At 41.1% G+C, this 24665-nt stretch overlaps 1 protein-coding gene across 1 annotated transcript in view; it reads right to left on the bottom strand.

Moving 5' to 3' along the window:
• SKIL (SKI like proto-oncogene) overlaps nucleotides 1-24665 on the bottom strand; it is a 79394-nt gene that overhangs the window by 17498 nt on the left and 37231 nt on the right. The window contains exons 4-6 of the mRNA XM_089675489.1: nucleotides 14447-14691; nucleotides 8681-8838; nucleotides 5448-5672 (exon numbers count right to left, since the gene is read on the bottom strand). Of these exons, the coding sequence (XP_089531615.1) occupies nucleotides 5448-5672; nucleotides 8681-8838; nucleotides 14447-14691 (628 nt within the window). The remainder of the gene's footprint in view (nucleotides 1-5447; nucleotides 5673-8680; nucleotides 8839-14446; nucleotides 14692-24665) is intronic.

Genomic DNA, 24665 nt, shown 5'->3' with positions numbered 1-24665 from the left:
CCAACTGTCCAAAAGTGTATGTAGCAAAATGATAGACCCGAATGGCACGAACCAATTCAAGATAGTGAAGAGAAATTTCCTTGGGATGTATGGGAGGACAGGGAGAGGGAAGCACATTGTCCTGGTTAGCGTGGAAGGAAGAAAACACCTTAGGAAGAAAGAAGGCCTTAGGCCTCTAGACAACCTTATGCCTATGTAACACAAAAAGAGCTCTTTACAGGGTAAGGCAGGCCCTCGCCTCACAGAGGCAATAGCAATGGAAAAGGTGACCTTAACATTCATCATCTATAAACGCTTTCATCAAAGAGTGGGATGCAAGGGGTCTATGAAAAGAATGACTAGGGTTTACACCAGAATATAGAAACACCAGAATGAATTCCACAAAAAACTTGCTGAGATGGGGGGATGGTCCAGGAAGAGCTGCCAGGAGCCTATGTCCCACATCCCACTTAGCCAGTCCTATGCAATAAAGATCACTGAAATGCAGGAGCTTCACTGAGGAAAAGGCATAAATTAGGTTTAACTGACTCCACACCAGAGTATTCACTGTGAAGGCCTGAGAATATCTGTTCTGGTGACAATAAGTCCAGTTTGTTGTTGAACCTGGAACCTAGTAGGTCCATGTCCGGTATACCTCACAAGTGAAGGGACCACTTTCCGAAGTCCAGAGGCTGATGACTTAGGAAGTTCTCCTGCCAATTTTCCACACCTGGGATGTGCACAGTGATCAGAGCTGCAACGCCTGAGCAAGGATCACATCTGCTTTTTTTTTCAACTACACAACATTTTGTGCCCCCATGATGATGGTTGTAACTTGCAGCCATAGTGGTGGTCTGACTGAATCCTGTTCAAGTGACCTCGCAGTCAAGAGGGCCAGCACTGATGCGACAATTGAATTGCTCCAGAATACTGATTGGAAGCTGAGTTTCATTCTCTAATGGTCAGGTACCCTGCACCAAGAGGACATCAAAGACACATCCCCAGCCCAACAGGCTGGCATATCTTGTGAGCATGCTCTGGACCATTTGAAGAAAGGATTTCCCTGATTCCAGTGTGAAGATCCACCATGCCAGGGCACACCTGATCTTTCCAGTCAGTTGCATGTGACCATCCAGACACTGGGCATGTTTGTCCCAAGCTGCCAAAATGTTGAGTTGCATCAGTCTGGGGTAAAACTGTGAATAAGCGACTGTTTCAAAAGGAGGCCACCTTCAAATCTAAAACTGGCATGCAAAAGCGAATAACTGGTGGCTTCCTGGACTGCAAGTTCCAACCATAAGAGTGAAATGACTAGAGGTTGTCCGGAATAAGTAAGATCCTGAACAGTGCCATATCCAAACTTAAGCCCAGAAACTTGTGCTAACTTTTCCTTTAGCACATTCTCCACATATCCCACAACTGGGATGTCGTAAAAGTAAAGCAGAACAGAAAATGGGGCTAGCACACTTTAAACTAAAATGTGGACTGGACTGCCTCCTGAGCACAGTCCTCGAAACTATCTTTATCTTCCTCTTCAAGAGGTGCAGACTGGAAAACAGGCCGAAGTGCTTCAAGAGCAGGAGCAGTAGTGGGATGGTGCTTTCTCTAGGCTGAATGGTGGAAGAAAAACCATGAAGAATGCATAAACAATACTCTGCCTAGCAGATAATGTCAACATTCAGTTCCCTCAACTTTAACCCTTACCACTGTGAAACTGGCAGTGGAAGGGAACTTGAAAATGCAGCCAACAATACCAACTGGGAGGTAGCTCCCAATATTTCAGCCCAACCAGCCTTGCTCACTAAATGAATCTTCAGAAACAGAGGCACATTGATAGCTGCGCCACAGCTCTGAACCCATAGGGTGCTATGCGGCTAACCAACACAGTACACAAAGGTCTGGAAAGTGCCAAAAGGCAGAGCCTAGTGCCCAAAGGTCACGTTTCAAGCTAGCCCCACACTGCACTGGAGTCTGAGCTAGGCCTCAAAAGTTGTTGCTGAAGATGTACTGATCTTTACATAGCTGCTATGTAAAGACCAGCTTAAGCAGAGGTGTCTTGAATTAACCTACAGAGCAGTTTATCAAGGATCTTCACTGAGGTCATTAAAGAAAATAAAATCCTGAAAATGAAAGTCTAGCAAAAATGTAGTTGAATTTTCTTTCAGAGAGCTGAGGCAAAGATGTCCAACCCTCTAGGACACTAGCAACAGTTGAGGCATGCTGGGTAGAGAAGAAGTTATACAAGGGCTGGCTTACAGCATTTTTCGATTTTCCACTGTTCCAAACTCCTGTAGGCAGCAGTATAACCAGACTCTCATAATTACTGCGTCCCTCAGTGGACATTAAAGAAAAAATTTTTCTAAAGGAGAATTTCCAGATGTAATAAATAACTTGTAAAATTATTCAGTGGAATGCTAGAAAAGACTGCAGATGTGCTAAAATGTGAAAGTCTACTTAGCCATAAAAATAGAAGTTTCAAATAAACCCCTGCAATAAGATTTGCATTTAAGGGGAACTCTGGCTTTGAAATATGGGTGCTATCATAACTGACCTTTTGAAAATGCTAGTTGGAAGTCACACAAATTCATTTACATGAATGCTTTCTGAGTCCCTGACCAAGTAAAAGTAGGCAGATCAGGGGTTTTTACTTCACAAACTGTATACTTGTTCGGGGCAGAAAAAACTAAAGTCAAAGATAATCAGTTTCCTGTAATACATCAGTCTCCAAGACTCCAAATTCAAAAAAGGAGACTATATCTTCAACATTTCCAGTTTATAAGTAATAATATTCATTCTCTGCAACAGCTTCCAAGTTCTCGAACGTGTATAATTTACATGTGATTCAAATGTACACATCTTTAAACAGTTGAGTCAAACTTTGCATTAACACTCCAGAGGTTACAGTTTCACACACTGTCAGCTGTTTAGAAAGTGTAAGAAGCAGACTTTATTTCTAAGATGTAAGCCCAACAAAACTGACATATACTGTAAAATTGCTTTAAAGCAAAGCTGTACTCAATCCTCATCATTTTTATTAGTTGCAGTACATGTCAATACAAAATCTTAGATTGAAGCCCAGAAACTGATGCTCTAGTGGGGATACAGTACTTTTAAAAAGAAACAAAAAAATTTATGACAGATGACGCTGTGTTTATACACTTAAGATGGCCATAGATGGGTCGAAATTCAGCCAGTTAAGCAGGGATTAGACAAATTTCAATATATCTGTGCCTATTCCCATTTGAGGGGTCAATCTGATGATAGTCTCTCCTCGAACAGGACTCCCGGTATATTTTCATGTGATCAACGCTTGCAGCCAATTGGTTGCAGTGCTGATAAGCGTGTTCTGACAGTGGAGAAGTTCTGCTGTCAGAATACAATAGCGCAATTTCGTTATCCACCTTGAATGTGCGGGTGGCGAAACCCGTTCATATTGTTTTTTTTCTTTTGATCAGCCAGCTGGCTGATCAAAGAAAGACTATCCATCTATGGCCAGCTTAAGGCAAGCCACAGATGATGTGATTTTCTTTCCTGCATACACGGGTTGCTGGAAAGAATATTGCTTGATTCGCTCATTAGAAGTCAGTGTTTATGTGGAAATCCCTTGTGCAGCGCTATTAGGTTCCATAACATTCCCTGCCGGCAGAACACAATGACTACTGCTTGTGACTATAGTTGCTGTTAGTAATCGCATGCAAAAAATCTGACAGGCCAGTTGTACTGAAGTTGATCAATGAATCGACTTCAGTACACTAGCCTGCCCATAGATGAATTGAATCTCAGCAGTTCCCTGCTTAATTGGCCAAGATTTAATCCATCTATGGCTGGCTTTAAGCAGAAAGGCAGTGAATGAGAAAGTTAGGGGTTACAGACCGTGGCCAGAAAAAAGACATTAAACTACATTTTTAACAATTACTTTCCAATTCCACATAGTTCTAGGCAGTATTTCAAAATAAAAGTTTGCAGCCAGAGTCATATGCAATCAAGTCACTCTGTATGCCTGACCTGCTAGCTCCACTTTTTCCTCCGGCTCTAATCTGTGGTAATATGTTTTAATCTTTGCCTACTCATAATCTCCAATAATCTCCCTGACAGTCTTTGGAATATATATACAGTACATGTCATAGGAGCAATCTGATCTGTTCTGGTTGTGTGCTTGCTCAAAACAACTTCCCAATGGACTGGTGTAGGGTGGGGGGCTCAGGAAACCTTTGTACCACACATTTGATTGCCCTATTTTGCCGTTCCCAAATCCAATATTTTTTTTCAAAGCCTAAGCTTTAAAAAAAAAAAAAAAAAAAAAAGCAAGAAAATCAGCTCAAGGGATATAACAGTTTATATGATGTGTCCCTTGTGTTGATGCTTCTCCTTTCAGTAGAAATCTTCCTCTGTCCTACCCCTTGGTGACATAAACCACTGGTGCAGTGGGGATTAATACAGCTAAGGGGATGTCAAGAAAGCTTTTAGCTATACTTAGGTTTCAAAAAGTAAGGCTTCCATAAAACGGCACCACACATTAAAAAATTTGAAACCAGTAAGTGCTGTTTATTGGATGTGAAAATGATAGGACTGATAAATTATAGTTACAAATATACTTTAAGGACTTGTATTAAGGTCTTCAAAATTGAGTTCCCATCTCTGCCTACCTATGATTCTTACTTATAAAGTGCTAACCCTACAGCAACTGGCATAAAGTATGAATACTGAATATGCGTTAACTGGGGAACAAAAAAAATAAATCTAATAATGGGCATGGCAACTGGAATTAGGAACAATAGATCACGCCACCAGGGCCATTAACCATAACAAAAACCAATCAGCTTCTAGCCTCAGCTTGTTCAATTAAGCTTTGGCCATTAAACCTGGAAGCTGACTGGTTTCTATGCAGAAGTCAGCCTGATATTGCCCTTTCCAGCTTTAGTAAATAAACCCCAGTATGTCTTAACGGCCCTGGTGGTGTGATCTATTGTTCCCAATTCCAGTGCATGCATGATTTAAAACACCAACATCTAAGAATAACATTACCATTTTGGGTAGAATAATCTTTTAATTAATTCTTCTGCTTAGAACATAAAAGGAGTGGTTTATAGAGAAGAGTAGGTCAGCTGGAATCAATGACTATTTTAACACCCGTTTATAAAATGGAGACGGAGGTATGAAGCATGCGGTGTCCTTTGAAGTTCTCCCTGCTTAATGCTGTAAAATGAAATTTGTAATTAGATAAGAGGCCAGTTACATGACTTCGGAGGGTCACGTGATTGGGCGTTCCCTTTTCCCAGCCCCCCATTCATTCAAATGGTGCTTTTGTAATAATTGCACATTGTAAAGCGCACAACTGTGCTTTATAAATGTGCTGTTTTATGTTTTTTTAAGCAGAAGTCTGGCCATGGTTACTGCTGCTCTATAAATAGGGCCCAAAAAGTTCCAGCGAATCTGCTGAAGTGTTATGGTATATCCTCCTCTCTCACCTGGTTTGCATATTGAGTTTCCTTATCCCTCTCGAAACTGGAATCACACAGGCATTTTTGCTTCTTTACTTGTTTCAGCTTTTCCTCCAAGTCCCGTTGCTCATTATACAATTCCTCCATCTTTTGCATATGTTCAGTCTGCAAGCACTCAAACTCCTTTTGCAAGTTCTGCTGCTCAGTCGTCAGTTCTTTCATAGCTTTTGAGTTACCCAGCATTTCAACCTCCTGCAATAAAGGTGACATCCAAAATGGTGAAGAAGCATGCCCTCTGCGTTCAAAAGAATTGCTACATGCAGGCTGGATTCAGCCCAACACACAATTGCACACACATGAGATGGCATTATTTTTTTTTTTTTTCCCCAAGGGTTTTTTCTATTTGTCCTTCATGGAAGTCTCTTCCTCTACAATTCCAACCATATATGTGACGTGCACCAACAGGCAAACTCATTTGTTGCTCATTTGTTCCAAAAAAAGGTGAGCATTAATAAAAAAAAGATCAATTCCCCCTAACCAACCATTAATTACTACATAAAAGGCATCTCCATCAATGCATCTTCGCCTCTGTAACACATTTATACTTTGATATATTTGAGGGACGTGTATATATTAACTAGATAGCTGTGCTGACTAGAGCATTGTAATCCCATCAAGGATACACTTTCCAGATACAGAAAAAGGTAAATCTAGATATGATCCACGAGTTCTAAAAGTCTTGGGGGATTACGCTCAGGCTAACAACATTGACTTGTAATGGCACAGGCTACAGATTACAATAACCTAATTTCTGTGCCCCTTCAAAAGCACCTAATCCTTTAGGTGAGGAACAGGGCAGAGACAGGACAGAATGTTTAGAAAAATTATTTATTCCTAATCCATTCATGTTCTGTGGGCTGCAATATGAACCACTTATTAAAGGTACTCACCAGTACTAGGGAAATATAGGCCAGTCATGGAGAAATCATGGGAATGATTCGCTGTTAAGAATATTTGGCAACTTGCACTTCCATGATGACCACCAAGACAAGAAAGGATTGGGTAACTGCTGACAGGCTTTTTACTTTCACAAGACCAGGGGCGGACTGGCAACTCATGGTGCCCCCGGGCAATAGGGGATCATGGGGACCCTGTGTCCTTGCCCACACTCAAACCACACCCAAAAAATCCTATGAAAAGTACCAGGGGCATCTAATGGGGCCCCCTACTGACCCCAGCCCGTGCCCGAGTGCCGGAATGGTCAGTCCACCCCTGCACAAGACAGATGTTGCTTGGACATCATTTCCAGTTCAATGTTTTAGGGTCTGCGCATTTAGCCACCAGGAAAATGCATTCTAAAGACTGAATAGATCTGAATTTGGTTTCATTAGGTTTGGTGTTCATTGTTCCAGAATGAGGGCAATACTATTTCTTGATGTCTGTAAACACATACAACTCACTCAGGTGCAATACATTCAGGTATATATCTATGAATTGAACACCCCAAACAAGTAAAAAATTAGCATAAGTCCTCATGCACACTGGACGTTATAAAAACGCCAATAGCGTTGCCGCATTGAAAACGCAGGTTTTCAGGCATTTTGTCGCTTTTTTGCATTAGCATTTTGCCATGTTAGTGTTTTTAAGTGTTTTTTTAGCTGAAAAACACCTCTATGCTATTTTTAACTTCCACGTTCCTAAAATGCATCTCTGAATAGTCATTATGTAGTTGTTTAGTCACCATTTTCAGAGCAGGGGGAGCAATAGAGCAGACAAAGACAGCTGGAGGAGAGAAGCAACAGTTGACACAGATTCTGTACCCATCCTTTGATATCCTGCTGTGTATCCTCCATATGTCCATAAAAGGAATTTCCTGTTTGCACACAGTTCTGCTATCTGAGACAATGAGACAGCGAAGGACCTTGGGAAATGTTCCTGTCTATACACAGCACAGGTCAAACAATGAAAGCAAGAGCAGCAAAGCACACTGGGAAGGAAATGACATTGAAGGAACAGCTCAGCCAGCTGAGACAATGAGGCCGCAAAGGACATTGGGAAATGTCCATGAAAGAAATTTCCTTTCTGCACACAGTTCAGTTAGCTGAAACAATGAGGCAGAAAAAGACATTGGGAAATATTCCTGTGTGCACACAGCACAGGTCAGACAATGAAAGCAAGAACAGCAAAGCACACTGGGAAATGTAGGAATATAATGTAGGAAAATTTCAGTGTCCGAAAATATTGATTTAAAAAAAAGCTTGAGTCTCAAAAACGCTCAGCCTTTTTTTTTCAGTGCTAGAGTTTTTACAGCTGAAAAACTCCTCTTCAAAACACAGGATAGTTCTGGGGGCTTTTCCAGCCTCTGCCAATAAAAGATTGATAAAAGCCTATGTGTGCATGGACACACAGGATAGCATTGCTGGGGAGTTGGGGAGGCCTTAAAATAAAGCCCTTGCTGACCTCCTAGGGAGAGGCACTGTAGAGCAGTATTTTCTCAGGCAGCTCTGCTTACCCTGCTTCCCTCCCAGCGGTGACTCAGCAGCCTTCTATTTTCTCATTTAAGAACAGAGCATTTATTCTTCCAGACTGTAACAAAATTGGATCAGCCACTTTGCCAGGTCACTGCCTGACAAAGAGGATGGGTAAAATCGGGTACAAAGTTATCAGCAATAAGTAAAGCATCTCATAGAAGGGTCTGTTTTTTTTGTTCAACCAGTGCGTTGAATGTAAAAACTGAACCAATTCCACCATTCACACATTCAACATGGATGGGGGAATCCTCCCTGCTGAGCCATTGTATTCTGACAGCAGGGAGACTCCCCACCATCAGAATACACAGATCAGCACAGCAGGCTTAAGCCTGCAACACTGATCAAGCAGCGAAAATCCTACAGGGTGTTGTACAGAACAGTTGTATCAGTAGACTGACTTCTGTACAACCACAATGCCCATACATGAATCGAAATTTGGCTGGACCCTGCTGAACTGCCTGAATTCTAAATCTTTCAGTTCTGCAGTGATAGGATAGCAAACTTACTGATAGGAAAGTCTGCTTTATATTTGCCCCTCCAAGGCTTTCTGTCTCACTAATACAGGTAAAATTCCCAACACAACAACAAATTTAGCCAGACACATAAATCACAGATGATTTGCTCAACTGTTTTCTGACAATAAAACTCAAGACTTCCACAGAATGATGGAAGCATATAGAGATATAGCACCTGGTAAATTACTCGGCATTTATACACAAGCTTTCATACCATCTGGATTTGTTGTTTCTTCTGTAAAATGTAATTCAATTTTTCTTGTTGCTTGAGAAAGGTTTTCACTACTTCTTCCATGATGTGACCCTTGTCATCTTCGCATAATTTGTCTTTGCAGGGTGTCCCATCTTTCTCTGTCTCTCCAGAGTCTGGTTCTGTGGCAGGCAAAAAAAAAATGTATATATATATTTATTTACTTTTTTTTTAACAGATTGAAACCCTACATATTTACATATTAAAGTAGTGTAAAGGTAGATTGGGCCTGGTGTTTAGGCCCCTTTCACATGAGTGGCCTGATTGGGTCCGCCTGAAAAACAGACAGGCGGACCTGATCAAAGGCTCCATTCTCCTCTATGGAGCAGCGGATGTAAATGGACTTCTATATATCACTTCCATTAGCTCATCCCCCACAGTTATAACCTTTTGTACAACTTGCCCCACCCTAATAGATTGCAAGCTCTTATGCCCACTTAATCATCTTGTTTTGATTGTATTGTAGCTGTACTGTCTCCCTTTATATTGTAAAGCGCTACGCAAACTGCTGGCGCTATAGAAGTCCTGTATAATAATAATAATAATATATATATTACACTACATATATTGAGCTGTTTTTCTGAAGTTAAATGTAAAATGTTTTAAAGGGTTCAGATTTTAAATCATTACCATGGATATAAAGGGCAACTCAAAGCAGCACATTTGAAACAAATACTTCTAAATAACCATTTTTTCAAAGTAATTTGATAATCCTGTATTGGATGAGAAGAAAGGCTGAGCAGCGGCTGTGCTTGAGAAGCAGATATCGGGAAGGCAATAAAGGAGAGATGTTGGGAGCAATACATTCTCTTCATCTTTTATAGCCTGTGATTGTTTAATAAATCTTTTTCAGGCACATGCCTGAGATCATAAAATGACCACAGACTAGGAAACATGTAGTTTATCTTTTACTATGGCGAAGGGTACAAGAGGACAGCAATAATGCAGGCAAGGCTGTGCGACCAGAACGAGGCAGTAGAATCAGCAGACAGCTTATACTCAGCCATTTCACATAATCTCTGCTAACTACCCAGACAAACCGCATTTGTGTTTCATCATTATGTTTTATCATTTGTGAGCCTAGGATGTTCGAATCGTTATTTTTGCTGCCAGAGAACTCACAATACCTCTCCTATGACATAACACTGCTAAACCATTTCATTGTTCTCAGATCAGGACTAACCCTGGTCATAAGCAGGCACATCACTTGCCAGATACAACAAAAGATCATGTTAACTCGTTCTCTAAATATACAACATACCGAGGTAGTGACACATTCCCCCTCACCTACAAGTTTCCTCTTGTTTTACTGGCTAATATACTGTTAAGGTTCATTTAAAGGCAACATACATTGGTTTTGTAAATCTATTTATTACAGTCAAACAAAAAAAAATTATATCAAATTGATCTTTGTCAGTTAAGTACAAACTATTGCAAAATGACTATGTTGTCCTCCATACAGCCAGAATTTCATTATATCGCTTATATAAGGTGGCTTATGCGGCATTCATGTTGTATCATTATCTTGGTACTTTTTGCATGTCATATCATTCCATTTACGAGCACTTTCTGTGAGATCTGTCTAACCAATCATTGTGATTTGTGGAAAAGAAACAGAATGCTTGTTAAAGCTAGGGGGTCAAGAGATAAGGTGTAATACCTACTTTGCTCTGACAGGCGTTGGAACTCTTTTTCTTCCTGATGCTCCTGGTTGCAGACAGTCCCTCACATCCCTATGTACAATGCAGATCATTTATCAGTGTTCGACCACTGGTCAGAGCATCTAAGAGAAAAGGCTTTGGGGGACTAGTCACACAGACAAAGTATACCCCTTTTTCCTCTATCCCCTAACGAGCAATCAACCCTTGTAGTGCATAGGGGTCCGACTGCAAAGGTTATTCCCAAAGATGGACTTTAACAGTGACAACAATGGAAACTTGTATTTTTCATATTTGCAATACCACATGAATGCAGCAAATGTACACAATTATAATCAGACAAAGAAGACAGAAAGCAATCTTCATGTGCTGTGTGAGCTCTTTAGCGAAGCCATAGCGCTATGGGAATCTTTTGTCATAAATATGTATTTGTAAAAACAAATGGATGTGAAGAAAAAAAGATAAACAGAAAAAAAAAAAAAACAACTAAAATTCATGTAGAAACAAACAGGGGTGAATGACAACCCTAATCTGGAGGCATATCATGTAGGAATGAGGATAAATATGAGCAGTTTGTGTTGAAAAATATTTTTTCTCCACTTGTGTTGTTGCTTTGAAGTGATGTGCAGATAATAAGGACACTTCTGATCTGCCAATAAAATATACAATACCATTGTTACAGGGTTCATTTACACAAGAGCTGCTGTCCGCACTCCTGCGAGGTATGCCAAAGGTAGTTAGAAGAGCTGGTTTGGCCATGCCTTTGTACATTAATGACTAAGCGTTCAGTTTTTCTCCCTTCTGTAAAGCCAAAATTAGGTTTCACAACTTCTGCTACAAGTTTTGTTATGGCAGCACATTCATTTGGATGACTTGCCCAATGCACCACAAGTGAGCAAAATTAGTATATGCACCATTTTTGGCAGCACACCATACTCTAAGTGTCCTTTCACACATTGCGCACAAATGGGAGTGCAGTAAGAAGGTGTGTTCAAGTGCCATTCAGAAAAAATGCCACATGTTCCCACGCATAGGAAAAAGGGGGCCTGCCTGACAAGTTATGATAGATTAGAGAACTCACTGGGCAATGCAGTCATTCTTGTGTTCATTACCTACTGCCACAGTCACATTTGACACACAGAGCAAATGCTAGGTAAAATGGAGCTAAGACTATGAAAATGAAGTCCATAGGTAAAATGTATTTCTGTAACCTAAATTAATTAAAATTTCAACTAAAACACTGACAGTAAAGATTGCTGACATTTGATCTCTCATGCAGGCATATCTTAAAAAACACACACTAAAAAAGAGCATACGTTCCTTACAAAGGACTTTTTTTTAGCTCTCAAATGACTTATGAACAGTGCCTTAAAAAAGTATTCATACCCAGGGGCGGACTGACCATTTGGAAACTCGGGCACTGCCCGAGGGCCCAGGGTCACTAGGGAGCCCCATGAGATGCCCCTGGTATCTTTTTCATAGGCTGTTTTGAGTTTGGGCAAGGACACAAGGGCCCCATGATCCCCTATTGCCGGGGGGCCCCATGAGTTGTCAGTCCGCCCCTGTTCATACCCCTTGAAACTTCCCACATTTTGTCATGTTACAACCAAAAACGTAAATGTATTTTATTGGGATTTTATGTGATAGACAAACACAAAGTGGCACATAATTGTGAAGTGGAAGGAAAATTATAAATGGGTTTCAAAATTTTTTGCAAATAAATATATGGAAACTGTGGCATGCATTTGTATTCAGCCCCCTTTACTCTGATACCCCTAATTAAAATCTAGTGGAACCAATTGCCTTCAGAAGTCCCCTAATTAGTAAATAGAGTCCACCTGTGTGTAATTTAATCTCAGTATAAATACAGCTGTTCTGTGAAGCCCTCAGAGCTTTGTTGGAAAATATTAATGAACAAACAGCATCATGAAGGCCACGGAACACGCCAGACAGGTCAGGGTTAAAGTTGTGAAGACGTTTAAAGCAGGGTTAGGTTATAAAAAAATATCCCAAGCTTTGAATATCTCATGGAGCACTGTTCAATCCATCATCCAAAAATGTAAAGAGTATGGCTTCAGAGAAGCAGCCAAGAGGCCCATGGTAACTCTGGAAGAGCTGCAGAGATCCAACGGCTCAGGTGGGAGAATCTGTCCACAGGACAACTATGAGTCGTGCACTCCACAAATCTGGCCTTTATGGAAGAGTGGCAGGAAAAAAGCCATCGTTGAACGAAAGCCATAAGAAGTCCCATTTACAGTGGCGAGAAGCCATGTTTGGGACACAGCAAACATGTGAAAGACGGTGCTTTGGTCAGATGAGACTAAAATTGAACTTTTTGGCCTTAAAAGCAAAACGCTATGTGTGGTGGAAAACTAACACTGCACATCACCCTGAACAAACCATCCCCACCTTGAAACATGGTGGTGTCAGCATCACGTTGTGGGGATGCTTTTCTTCAGCAGGGACAGGGAAGCTGGTCCGAGTTGATGGGAAGATGGATGGAACCAAATACAGGGCAATTTTAGAAGAAAAACTGTCAAAAGACTTGAGACTGGGGCGGAGGTTCACCTTCCAGCAGGACAACGACCCTAAACATACAGCCAGAGCTACGATGGAATGGTTCAGATCAAAGCAAATTCATGTGTTAGAATGGCCCAATCAAAGTCCAGACCTAAATCCAATTGAGAATCTGAGGCCAGACTTGAAAATTGCTGTTCACAGATGCTCTCCATTCAATCTGACAGAGCTTGAGCTATTTTGCAAAGAAGAATGGGCAAAAATTTAACTCTCTAGATGTGCAAAGCTGATAGAGACATACCCAAAAAGACTTGCAGCTGTAATTGCAGCGAAAGGGGGTTCTACAAAGTACTGACTTACAGCGGCTGAATACAAATACACGCCACACCTTTCAGATAATTATTTGTAAAAAATTTTGAAAACCATTTATCATTTTCCTTTCACTTCACAATTATGTGCCACTTTGTGTTGGTCTATCACATAAAATCCCAATAAAATACATTTACGTTTTTGGTTGTAACATGACAAAATGTGGGAAATTTCAAGGGGTATGTATACTTTTTCAAGGCACTATAGATATACACCATATTTATAGGAAGAGCACTTATAGGGGAATATTTACAAGTCTAGATCACATGAATGGCTGTCCAGTGAAAGAATTATACTTTCACCTAAAATTAACTCCAGGTATGATTTTTAGTATGCATGTTTCCTAAGCGAATCCCCTCTGAGAAAATTGAAATTCACTGCAGTAGTCGTCAGCAATAGTACAGTGATCACCCCAATCTTCCGGATCCTGTGTTGAGTGGTTGCCCCAATGCATAATGACTTCATTCGACACCACCTCCATTCTCAAAATTATTATTTTTTCAATGAATACAAGGCATTCCTCGATGTGAAAATCATGACATCACCGCCCCTCCTCTCCACCTCATCCAGTCAGAGGATGTATTGTATTCGTTAAAAAATAAAAACCACAGGGAGCTCAGTGAATGGAGACAGTGTCACAGGACAGGACCCAGACATTTGCAGAGATCACTATAGTAGTGCTGACCAGTTCCAGAGTCCAGAAAAGAACATCTAAAAAAATGTAAGCTGCAATTTTTAAATATTTTATTTTAAGTTATGCTATCTATATGGGGACATGTAATAAATACAAAGTAGGTGGTTTTTGGCTGCAAAAGTGGAAGTACACTTTAAAGCACTCATTTAGGCATGGCATCTTGGGGAACTATATCCATTGACAACATTTTCCATGATAATTGGATCATATTTTTGTTTTACATTCAGAATTTATTCCAAAATAAAGAGCTACAGTGTAAGGAATATAAAAGATTCATTAGGGAGAGGACTGCAGAAATCCTTTAGTTGTGTTACAGTGTCTCTGGGACAGCTGTACAGAAGGTTTAATGTCTTATCATAACGTTTTATCACATCCCTGGGGACAACAACACAATTAGGGAGATAATTCCACATATCAACAGAAAACTAAGCAGTTTATCAGGACATCTTGCCTTAGTCCTGGCAAGAAGAAAGGTTCACATGCTTTACTTACTCTGTCTATTACTGCTTTCTGTATCGTATTTCTGATCTACTCTCTCCTGTTCCTCTATGGAGGGGTCAGGGTGGGAGGTAACAGATTTATGTTTGGTGCTTCGGGCCTGAATCTCCGATTCTGCCACAGATTGCTTACTTGTCTCAGTCTCTCTTCTTAGAGGTTTGGAGTCCTTGTTTTGTGATAATGCAGCAGAAAGGGACACGTTGGGCGCCACCACTTTATCGTACATGTAGAGATAGTAACTGCATAAAAGAAAAAATAAACATTTTTTAAACATCTTCCATTTGTTACTATATGAGAAATCAATAGCAAGAACAGAATCAAATGCCAACTTGAGATGCCATACAAGTACCTCAATGTTCTTTTTCATACCGTTTGCAGTAATACAAAGATTTCCTTGCAATCTAAACTCAGCGTGAAGGTTGAAAAATGTATGCACATGCTCAGTGTTACTGTAATAGCTTTCAATGCATGCTTAGTCAGCTGTGATGTGCCATTTTTGTTGGTTATCAATAGCTGAATTCTTTTCACCTAGATAAATTACTACAGACATAAGGTACTTCTAATAAATCTAGAGTAGCTGCTTTCACACCCCTTTCCTCATTCTCTCTGCTTTGTAAAAGCCAGTTTAGCACCTGAAAATGTAACAATAGGATAGCCAAGTACAGTAAAGCCTTATACCTATAGAACACAACAGGGTTTATTTTCCTAAAGAAGAAGTGAATGGTCACCGTTCTTAGTAAATAAGGCTAGCCAGGTACACTATATTGCCAAAAGTATTGGGACGCCTGCCTTTACACACATGAACTTTAATGGCATCCCAGTTTTAGTCCATAGGGTTCAATATTGAGTTGGCCCATTCTTTGCAGCAAGAACAGCTTCAACTCTTTTGGGAAGGCTGTCCACAAGGTTTAGTAGTGTGTCTGGGAATATTTGACCATTCTTCCAGAAGCGCATATGTGAGGTCAGGTATTGATGTCAGACGAGAAGGCCTGGCTCACAGTCTCCACTCTAATTCATCCCAAAGGTGTTCTATCAAGTTGAGTTGCAGGCCAGTCGAGTTCCTCCACCCCAAACTCGCTCATCTATGTTTTTATGGACCTTGCTTTGTGCACTGCTGCACAGTCATGCTGGAACAGGAAGGGATCATCCCCAAACTGTTCCCACAAAGTTGGGAGCATGAAATTGTCCAAAATGTTTTGATATGCTGACACCTTAAGAGTTCCCTTCACTGGACAGCCCCTGAAAACCAACCCCACAGGCACGAACCATTCTCCTGGCAACTGGAAAACCCAGATATGTCCATCAGATTGCCGGACAGAGAAGTGCAATTCGTCACTACAGAGAACTTGTCTCCACTGCTCTAGAGTCCAGTGGCGGCGTGCATTACACTACTGCATCCGACGCTTTGCATTGCGCTTGGTGATGTAAAGCTTGGATGTAGCTGCTCGGCCATTGAAACCTATTCCATGAAGCTCTCTTCTGTATGCACTGTTGCTGTGCTATTTTGAAGGCCACACAAAGTTTGGAGGTCTTTAGCTGTTGACTCTGCAGACAGTTGGCGACTTCTGCGCACTGTGCCCATCAGCATGCGCTGACCCCGTCCTGTCATTTTCACAGATGGACTTATTGCAAGGGTGGATACCTATCACGTTACCATGGTTGAATTCACTGAGCTCCTGAGAGCGACCCATTCTTTCACAAATGTGTGTAGAAGCAGTCTGCATGCCTAGGTACTTGATTTTATACACCTGTAGCCATTTAGGTGATTGGAACACCTGAATACAATGATTTGGAGAGGTGTCCAAATACTTTTGGCAATATACAGGTGAAACTCGAAAAATTAGAATATCGTGCAAAATATCATTTATTTCAGTAATACAACTTAAAAGGTGAAACTAATATATGAGATAGACTCATTACATGCAAAGCAAAATAGTTCAAGCCGTGATTTGTCATAATTGTGATGATTATGGCTTACAGCTCATGAAAACCCCAAATCCACAAATCGCAGAAAATTAGAATATTACATGCAATCAATAAAACAAGGATTGTACATAGAACAATATCGGACCTCTGAAAAGTATAAGCATGCATATGTACTCAGTACTTGGTTTGGGCCCCTTTTGCAGCAATTACTGCCTCAATGGGGCGTGGCATGGAAGCCATCAGCCTGTGGCACTTTTGAGGTGTTATGGAAGACCAGGATGCTTCAATAGCGGCCTTCAGCTCTTCTGCATTGTTCGGTCTCATGTCTCTCATCTTTCTCTTCGCAATGCCCCATAGATTCTCTATGGGGCTCAGGTCAGGTGAATTTGCTGGCCAGTCAATCACAGTAATCCCACGGTCATTGAACCAGGTTTTGGTGCTTTGGTCAGTGTGGGCAGGTTCCAAGTCCTGTTGGAAAATGAAGTCAGCATCCCCATAAAGCTCGTCTGCAGAAGGAAGCATGATGTGCTCCAAAATCTCCTAGTAGACGGCTGCGTTGACCCTGGACTTAATGAAGCACAGTGGACCAACACCAGCAGATGACATGGCTCCCCAAATCAACACAGACTGTGGAAACTTCACACTGGGCTTCAAGCATCTTGCATTGTGTGACTCTCCATTTTTCCTCCATACTCTGGGTCCTTGGGCCTCTCCATTCTTCCTCCATACTCGGGGTCCTTGTGCCTCTCCATACTTCCTCCATACTCTGGGTCCTTGATTTCCAAATGAGATGCAAAAGTTGCTCTCATCAGAAAAGAGGACTTTGGACCACTGAGCAACAGACCAGGTCTGTTTTTCTTTAGCCCAGGTAAGACGCTTCTGACGTTGTTTGTTGTTCAGGAGCAGCTTGACAAGAGGAATACGACATTTGAAGCCCATTTCCAGCATCTGTCTGTGTGTGGTGGCTCTTGATGCACTGACTCCAGCCTCAGTCCACTCCTTGAGAAAGTGCCCAACACTTTTGAATGGCCTTTTCCTGACAATCCTCTCCAGGCTGCGGTCATCCCTGCTGCTTGTGCACCTTTTTCTTCCACACTTTTCCCTTCCACATAACTTTCTATTAATGTGCTTTGATACAGCACTTTGGGAACATCCAACTTATTTTGCAATTACCTTTTGAGGCTTTCCCTCCTTATGGAGGGTGTCAGTGTTGGTTTTCTGCACAACTGTCAGGTCAGCAGTCTTTCCCATGATTGTGATTCCTACTGAACCAGACTGAGAGACCATTTAAAGGCTCAGGAACCCCTTGCAGGTGTTATGGCTTAATTAGCGGATTAGAGTGGGACACTTTGAGCCTAGAATATTGCACCTTTTCACAATATTCTAATTTTCTGAGATTGTGGATTTGGGGTTTTCATGAGCTGTAAGCCATAATCATCACAATTATGACAAATCACGGCTTGAACTATCTTGCTTTGCATGTAATGAGTCTCATATATTAGTTTCACCTTTTAAGTTGCATTACTGAAATAAATGATCTTTTGCACGATATTCTAATTTTTCGAGTTTCACCTGTAGTGTATGTGTAGATTTCTCTCTTTTAGTACCACAGGCTGAATAAGTGGAATCAATAGATTTCTCCATCTACAATAAACAACATGAATGGAGAATCTCCCTTTCCAGCACATCTGGCTGCCGGAATACCCGAACAGTGATAAGAAGTAGACACTGTTCAGCTGATACTTTTCCACCTGGCTCAGATGATTTTTAGGTCAACTTCTGTCAAGCCGATAGGGCCACCGACAGCAGACTTTCAGCCAATTCAGCAGGAAATTGGAGTCACATATGGTTAGGCTAAAGAGGAACGTCACTCTTCCTCTGCCCCCACTTTCTTTTCTGACATCATCAGAAGTCAGCTGTCTCTTCCAGGTTCAGCCAGTTGGCCCTGGATGGTGCGCCACTAGCTCCACCCACCGGAAGCTGTGTGTCCCTGCTCCTGCAGCCTTCCAGCATATGTGATTACCGGGGGGGGGGGGGGGGGTAACAAAATTTAAAACCTCATCCTTTTTTCTTGCATACGATTGGATAACTGATGTAAACTCAACTTCACCTTAAAGCAGAGCTTTACTCTAGAAATGTTCTTTTCCTCTCTGCAAACCTCCCGCTCCACATTTAAATATGCGTTAGCCTAGGTTCACACTACTGTGGTGAGGAAATTGCCACAATCCGTGCGCTTTACCCCTGCTGAATTGCAATTGCACTGTCCTTGCGGGTGTCAATACAAAGTTAACGACACCCCAAATGCAGGTTGCAGATGCAGTGAGTTTACCTGTACTGGATCGCATGGGACAAAACGACCATACAATTCGATTGTGCTGAAGCTTGAAAAAAAGATAAATGCATGTCCTTGGTGAGATGCGCACCACACTGAATCGCATGTGAATTGCACAGGAATGTGGTGTGGTTCCTGTGCGATTCACACGCAGTTCATACTGTGAACTGAGCCTTACTGTGTTTCTAAAGCTCAGTGAACATTTACCTTGCTAAGAGAATAGGCTCTCCTCCTTAAGTACATTAACTCCAGTGAGTTACAATGTAAAGAAATGCATGGGAATAGCCCATGTAAACCATGTATAATATACTTGGTTATCCATGGCGTTTACAATAACCATGCAATTTCTCTTGCCCTCTATGTGCACATGAGAAGAAAAAAATGTGCAAATGTTTGCCATGAAAATGTTTTTAGAAAACAAAAATAAAAAAAAGAACATCTTCACCCTGTAATTGCCAAAACAAATCAGTAGCCAGCAGCATGCAGTAAACTGCATTTTGCGAGTACTGTTTTACTCTGCAGGAGGGAATGAAGCTTTGACATTGATGGTTACTCAGCCTCCCTGTTGTTTGAAAAGCATTCACTGTGATGAGGCAGCTTTTAGAAAGCAGAGATGAGAACCTTGATGGCAATGGTTAATGTTTTCACCGGTGGGGGGTTTATAGTACAACTTTATCTTGAGTACAACAGAATCAAAGGCCATCCCAGAAAACCACAAATATAGCCTACTGTATATGTAAAATGAAAAAAACACGAGAGTAAAAATAGAAAAAAAATGATTTGAATCTTCTGAACAACAAGAATCACTGCACTTTAAATCTGATGACACACGGGTGACTCTGCCACTAGCGATCCTGCTGCTGATAATTTGTCCAAATCTCCAGCGGCAGCATCACTAAGAGGCTGCGGGTTTGTCCCTATGAAACTGCTCCCTTTGTAGCACTGGCAGCAAGATGTCGCTCCCATCACTAGTGATCAAAATTCAGCAGTGTTTGGGCCAGCGAAACAGCAACAACTCCCTGCATCAGAAGTAGCAGTTCCATAGAGTCACACAGTCAGCCTCTTTAGCACTCATTGTGCTGGCGAATTGTCTCTACCTTTTGATATCAGCCTTAATGATTAGAGTTCTGTACCTTTATTGTATGCCCTGATGCACAGTTATCTAAAACATAGCAAATATAGAGTGCATCAGAAAAAAATAATCAATTGTAAAATATTGGCAAAACCATTTGCTTCCACTTTGACAGACACACAGCAGACAGGTGGATATAGAATATCAATCGCAGCTGTCTGAAATCTGAAAGCCGTGTTTCAGAAACAAACATCCCTAAAATATATACCACTTCAAAAGTGCTGCCACATGTTGGTTAAATACAGGTAAACAGTAATTTTCTTCCCCAGACATCTCCAAATAACATGATCCATAACTCGGTTATGTTCAAATAGAGACGAAAGTATTCATATGCCTTTTAAACATGTAATCATATTTAAATATTCATTCAGCCCATTACAGGTACAAGAAGACATTTCTTCCAAAGCATTTGTATCACTTCAGGTGGTCAGATGTAGAAGCGTCCGCATCATTTACCGAGGAAAACAAAGGGAGGGGAGAGAGAAAGAGAAAGCAGATGTGGACTGAAGAAGAAAGAACAAGGTTTAGGATAGAGGAAGACATGAAATATGGAAGACAAGAACAGGAGTGGAAAGCAGTGCCACCAGTTTTATCAGGAACATCAACATTGATATTTAGTGATAAAAATGATTGCGGTGGTAGAAGCTACATATGGAAACGTTTTCTCCCCTGGAGATGGGTCTTTTAATGGCGGCACTAGCCACTTTGGATGTATGACTACTAATGACCCACATACAGTATTTGTACATGCAATTTCTTGAATATTATTGTTCATTTTATCCTTTTGTAATAATAAACAATTGTGCTTTTTAGACAATGTTTTTACTCCTGATATTTGGCTCATTGGCTAGAGCGGCCTTTTAAAGTCCTATCTCCAGGGGAGAATACTTTTCCATAATGAAAAGTGTAGACTGTTCATATAGGGTTTTTTTTAAGCTCTCATAAATCAATTTCTGGGAATAAAAGTATGAAATTAATTACCTAATATTCAAAGGGGATGGATAAGAAAGGTCACCAGCACAGCAAAAAGCTTGTTTCAAACTGCAAAGCTTCTTTAAGAAAGATTTCAGGACTACGCATCAGGTACCTTTCATCAGGAATGTGATCACATGCCCGATAAAGGGTTCCTGCACAGTTCTGAATGGTTTCTTCTCTATGTGATAATGTAATATTAAGAGCTTTGCAACAAGCTTGTTGGTGTGCTGGCAACATCTCCTGTCCCTGTTTTCCACTGTGATAAGTGGGAAGTCTTTGTAGCACCCTTTTAGCTACATGGTAGATTCCAGTATGGTGAAAGGAAAATAGGAAAATACTATTCTATTCAATGGGCACCCTAAGGAAGGGTTTTTCAACCTTTTTGCAGTCAAGGCACCCTTTAGAATTGTGCACAATCCCAGGGCACACTAGTCTGAGGGCGTGTTTACACCAAGAGGCACTTTTTTGCGCGTTCCCACACATTGCATTTTTTTTTTTAATGAGCTGCTCTATACGTGGAAAACATGCAAAAGGGTGCGGGCATGATTTTTAAAGTTGCATAGCACCAAAGCACACGGTACTATAGTACCATGCATTTAGCAGGCACAAACGCGTTCACGCATTTGCAAGATGAGTGGGGATGTCATTAAGAATCAATGGCATCCATGCATGTCTGCAAAAGGAAGCACAATTTTGTGTGGTAAAGGACCCGTGCTGCACCTGTGAACACATCCTAAAAATTACTCTTTGAGGCAGAGTTCAGTGGTCTGTAGTTGTAAAAAGCCCCCCCCCCACCCCCCAAGTCCCCCCTCTTAGCGCAAATCCCACCCAAGCAAAAACCCTCTCCTTGCAAAACCCCCCACATCCCCCCTCACCCAAATCACCCTACAAGTACAACCCCCCCCCACCCAGAAGCCCCCTCCTAGCACAACCCCTCCACCTAAATCATCCTCCCAGCACAACTCTGTTACGCACAATGAGAATAATGGATGATCATCCTTTTTTATTTTTTTTTGCATGCTAGTCTATTATCTAGATCGTAAGCTCTAATGAACAGGGCCCTCTGTTTCCTCTTGTACCAAATTGTAACTGTTATGTCTACCTCCATTTTGTAAATTGCTGCGCAAATTATTGGCGCTATATAAATCCTGTATTATAATAATATAAAAAATAAAGAGGTTACTCAAGTTAAGAAAATTCTTGTATGACAGAATAAAAACCTGGTCTTTGGACAATCTGGAATCGTACAAGGAAACTTTTGCGCTTGTCCCTTTGAATATTTTTGGATGAAAACTTTGTACTAATGATCAAACCATCGTACGATTTGCTTCAAAAACTGTATTTTTCATATGACTTTCTGATCATGTGCACTAGGCTTATGGCTGCCATAGCTGAAAATGTTAGCTGCCTGGCTGTTATATTGACTCACTAGCTTACAGTAATACTTTGACTCGTAAGTGGATAAAGAAAATCGTGAATCTAATTCCTAACTGGATTATATGCTAAGGTACTGACCATCCTAAACAATTAGTGTCTTTTCTTGCAGAAAATACTTTTTCTCTTTCTTTTGTGTCGTAGTGCTGCTGATCTCCTCCAGACACTTTTAGCCAATTCCTGTCTATATGCACTCACTCCAGCAATGGTTGCATATCATTGATCTGGACCATCCTCCAGATAGTGACAACTATGGATCATGCCTGTGCACTGGGTGTCAGCACGGCTGCTATTGGTCTCAATCAATGGTACATGTAACAGGGTGCAAATAGAGAAAAGAAGCACAGACTGTTACCCCATAACATGAAGTGTCTTGAACATATTAAACCTCATATATTTTATTGATTTGTTCACATCTACTGTAAAGTACTAAAGTAAAGCAGTCAACATCAAAGCCAGGGCACTAGCATTTCTAAAAGGAGACATCAACAATGGCAGCTTCATTGTCTGGCACAGGTTTTTTTATTTTTATTTTTTTTTAAAGCGGAGGTAAACCTATCATAAATGATCATGTGTGCAGCACCGCAGCAACTAGAAAGCAAACCGAGGCTAGGATTGCAGCTTCCTTCGTGGTAAAGGATAGGAGAGTTTTCCCACTTTAAAGTGGTTCTAAAAGATAAAACGTTTTTTCCCCCACCTCTGTTAATACTTCCCTGAGTCCTCAATCAGCCAAATCTCTCAGAGACTGAGGCAGCAGTGGAAGCCATTGGACCGTCAATCAAATGTTATAAGGAGGGAGTGGGCGGGGAGCAGAGCCAAGCCAAGCTGTATGTGTCTATAGCTGCACACAGCTCAGCATCGAGCCTGAATGTCTGTCCTCATTGCAAGAGGTTTGCTATGGTAACAGACACAGAAGAGGAGGAGCCAAGATCGCCATCATGGGACCCCAGAAGGAGAAGTTCAAGACTGCTCTGTGCAATAAAGAGCAGGTGAGCAGAACATTATTTTTTAAATTTAAAACAATTGCCTTTAGAAAAGCTTTTAAGGTCATCACTACAAGAGAGGTGATAGAAAATCATCAAATAATCTGAACACTGGTAAATCTTGACACTGACTGCCTATATGCTCAGAGCTGAGATGCATGCAGCAAGCAGAAGAAAACAGGCGTCAGGCTAACTTGTGCAACAATCAGCAGCCACATCTTATTAACCCCATCCACTTGACAGGGAATTATTCAGTCCAGTGACAGCACTGCAGTGATCCCTGGAGGTGCAGCTGTATCTGGGCCCCTGGGGCTGGAGCTGGACCAAGCTGCTGTCTCCACTGTGACACAAGGACAATCTGGGAGCATAATGATAGCAAAGCTGCTATACTGGGGCCCATCAGGCAGACTGAACACTACCGATTTTCACACATCAGGGAGCTATACAAATCCTGACAACTAGAAATGTGTCAATGCAATTATTTACATATATAAATGACTCTTACTATTTCTAAATTGAAGGGCTTGTATACATTGTAACAGAATTATAAGTATGCCACTCTAAGAAAAAAGAAAAGTCACGTGAAGTCTCTGAGACATGCCATGCTCCCAAATCAGTACAAGTTTAATAAGGCAAACCATGCACAAGGCTGAGATGGAGACATTGATGGACTAGCAACTTCTCTATCAGTTTTGACAGGCATTGCTCATTTTCCCTAATGCATTTTAATGCATGATCTAAATATATGACAATGTGTGTGTAGAGGAGAGACTGAATTATAGCAAGCACAGCAGTTACAAAATGAGAGGTGTTATCCCACATATCAATGTATTAGCAGAGCTCAGACATTTGACACGTACCTTACAATTTTAAAAATGTCTGCTGTGTAACCACGCAGTTGAACATTTTGAGAAACAAATTCAGGATTGCTGACCCCCATGAAACAAACAGCATAGGAACAAACATTATTAAAATATTCCCCAGGCAAACATTATTAAGATACTCCCCAGATTATGCAAATATGCCAGTCTTGATCTAGAGAACAGGCTTCTGGGTAATGCCATTTACCTACAGCTTCTCACAAGCACAAAACATTTTGTGCAAAAATGATGGTGTTCCCTGTCAATGTAGTATGACTGTGGGTAGCCTGCAGAGTGCAATGCTACAGAAAAAGATAGCAAGACATTTGGGTGCCAGGGAACATAGGCTGTACTGATGAACATTATTATTATGAAACAGGATTTACACAGCACTTTACAACATATGGGCAGACTGTACAAATTACAATATAATTCAATACAGTAGGAATCAGAGGGCCCTGTTCATTAGACCTTACAATCTAAGAGGATAAAAAAAAAGACTCAAAAAAGTAAATGTATCTGGTAATTTGTTTTTTTACACTGTAAGCTGCCTTGGATTTATAAAACCCCA

This window comes from Staurois parvus, unplaced genomic scaffold (assembly GCF_062004578.1).
Source record: "Staurois parvus isolate SC_StPar_1 unplaced genomic scaffold, SC_StPar_1.0 ptg000155l, whole genome shotgun sequence".
NCBI lineage: Eukaryota > Metazoa > Chordata > Amphibia > Anura > Ranidae > Staurois > Staurois parvus.
This window is presented reverse-complemented; position numbering and strand designations above follow the sequence as displayed.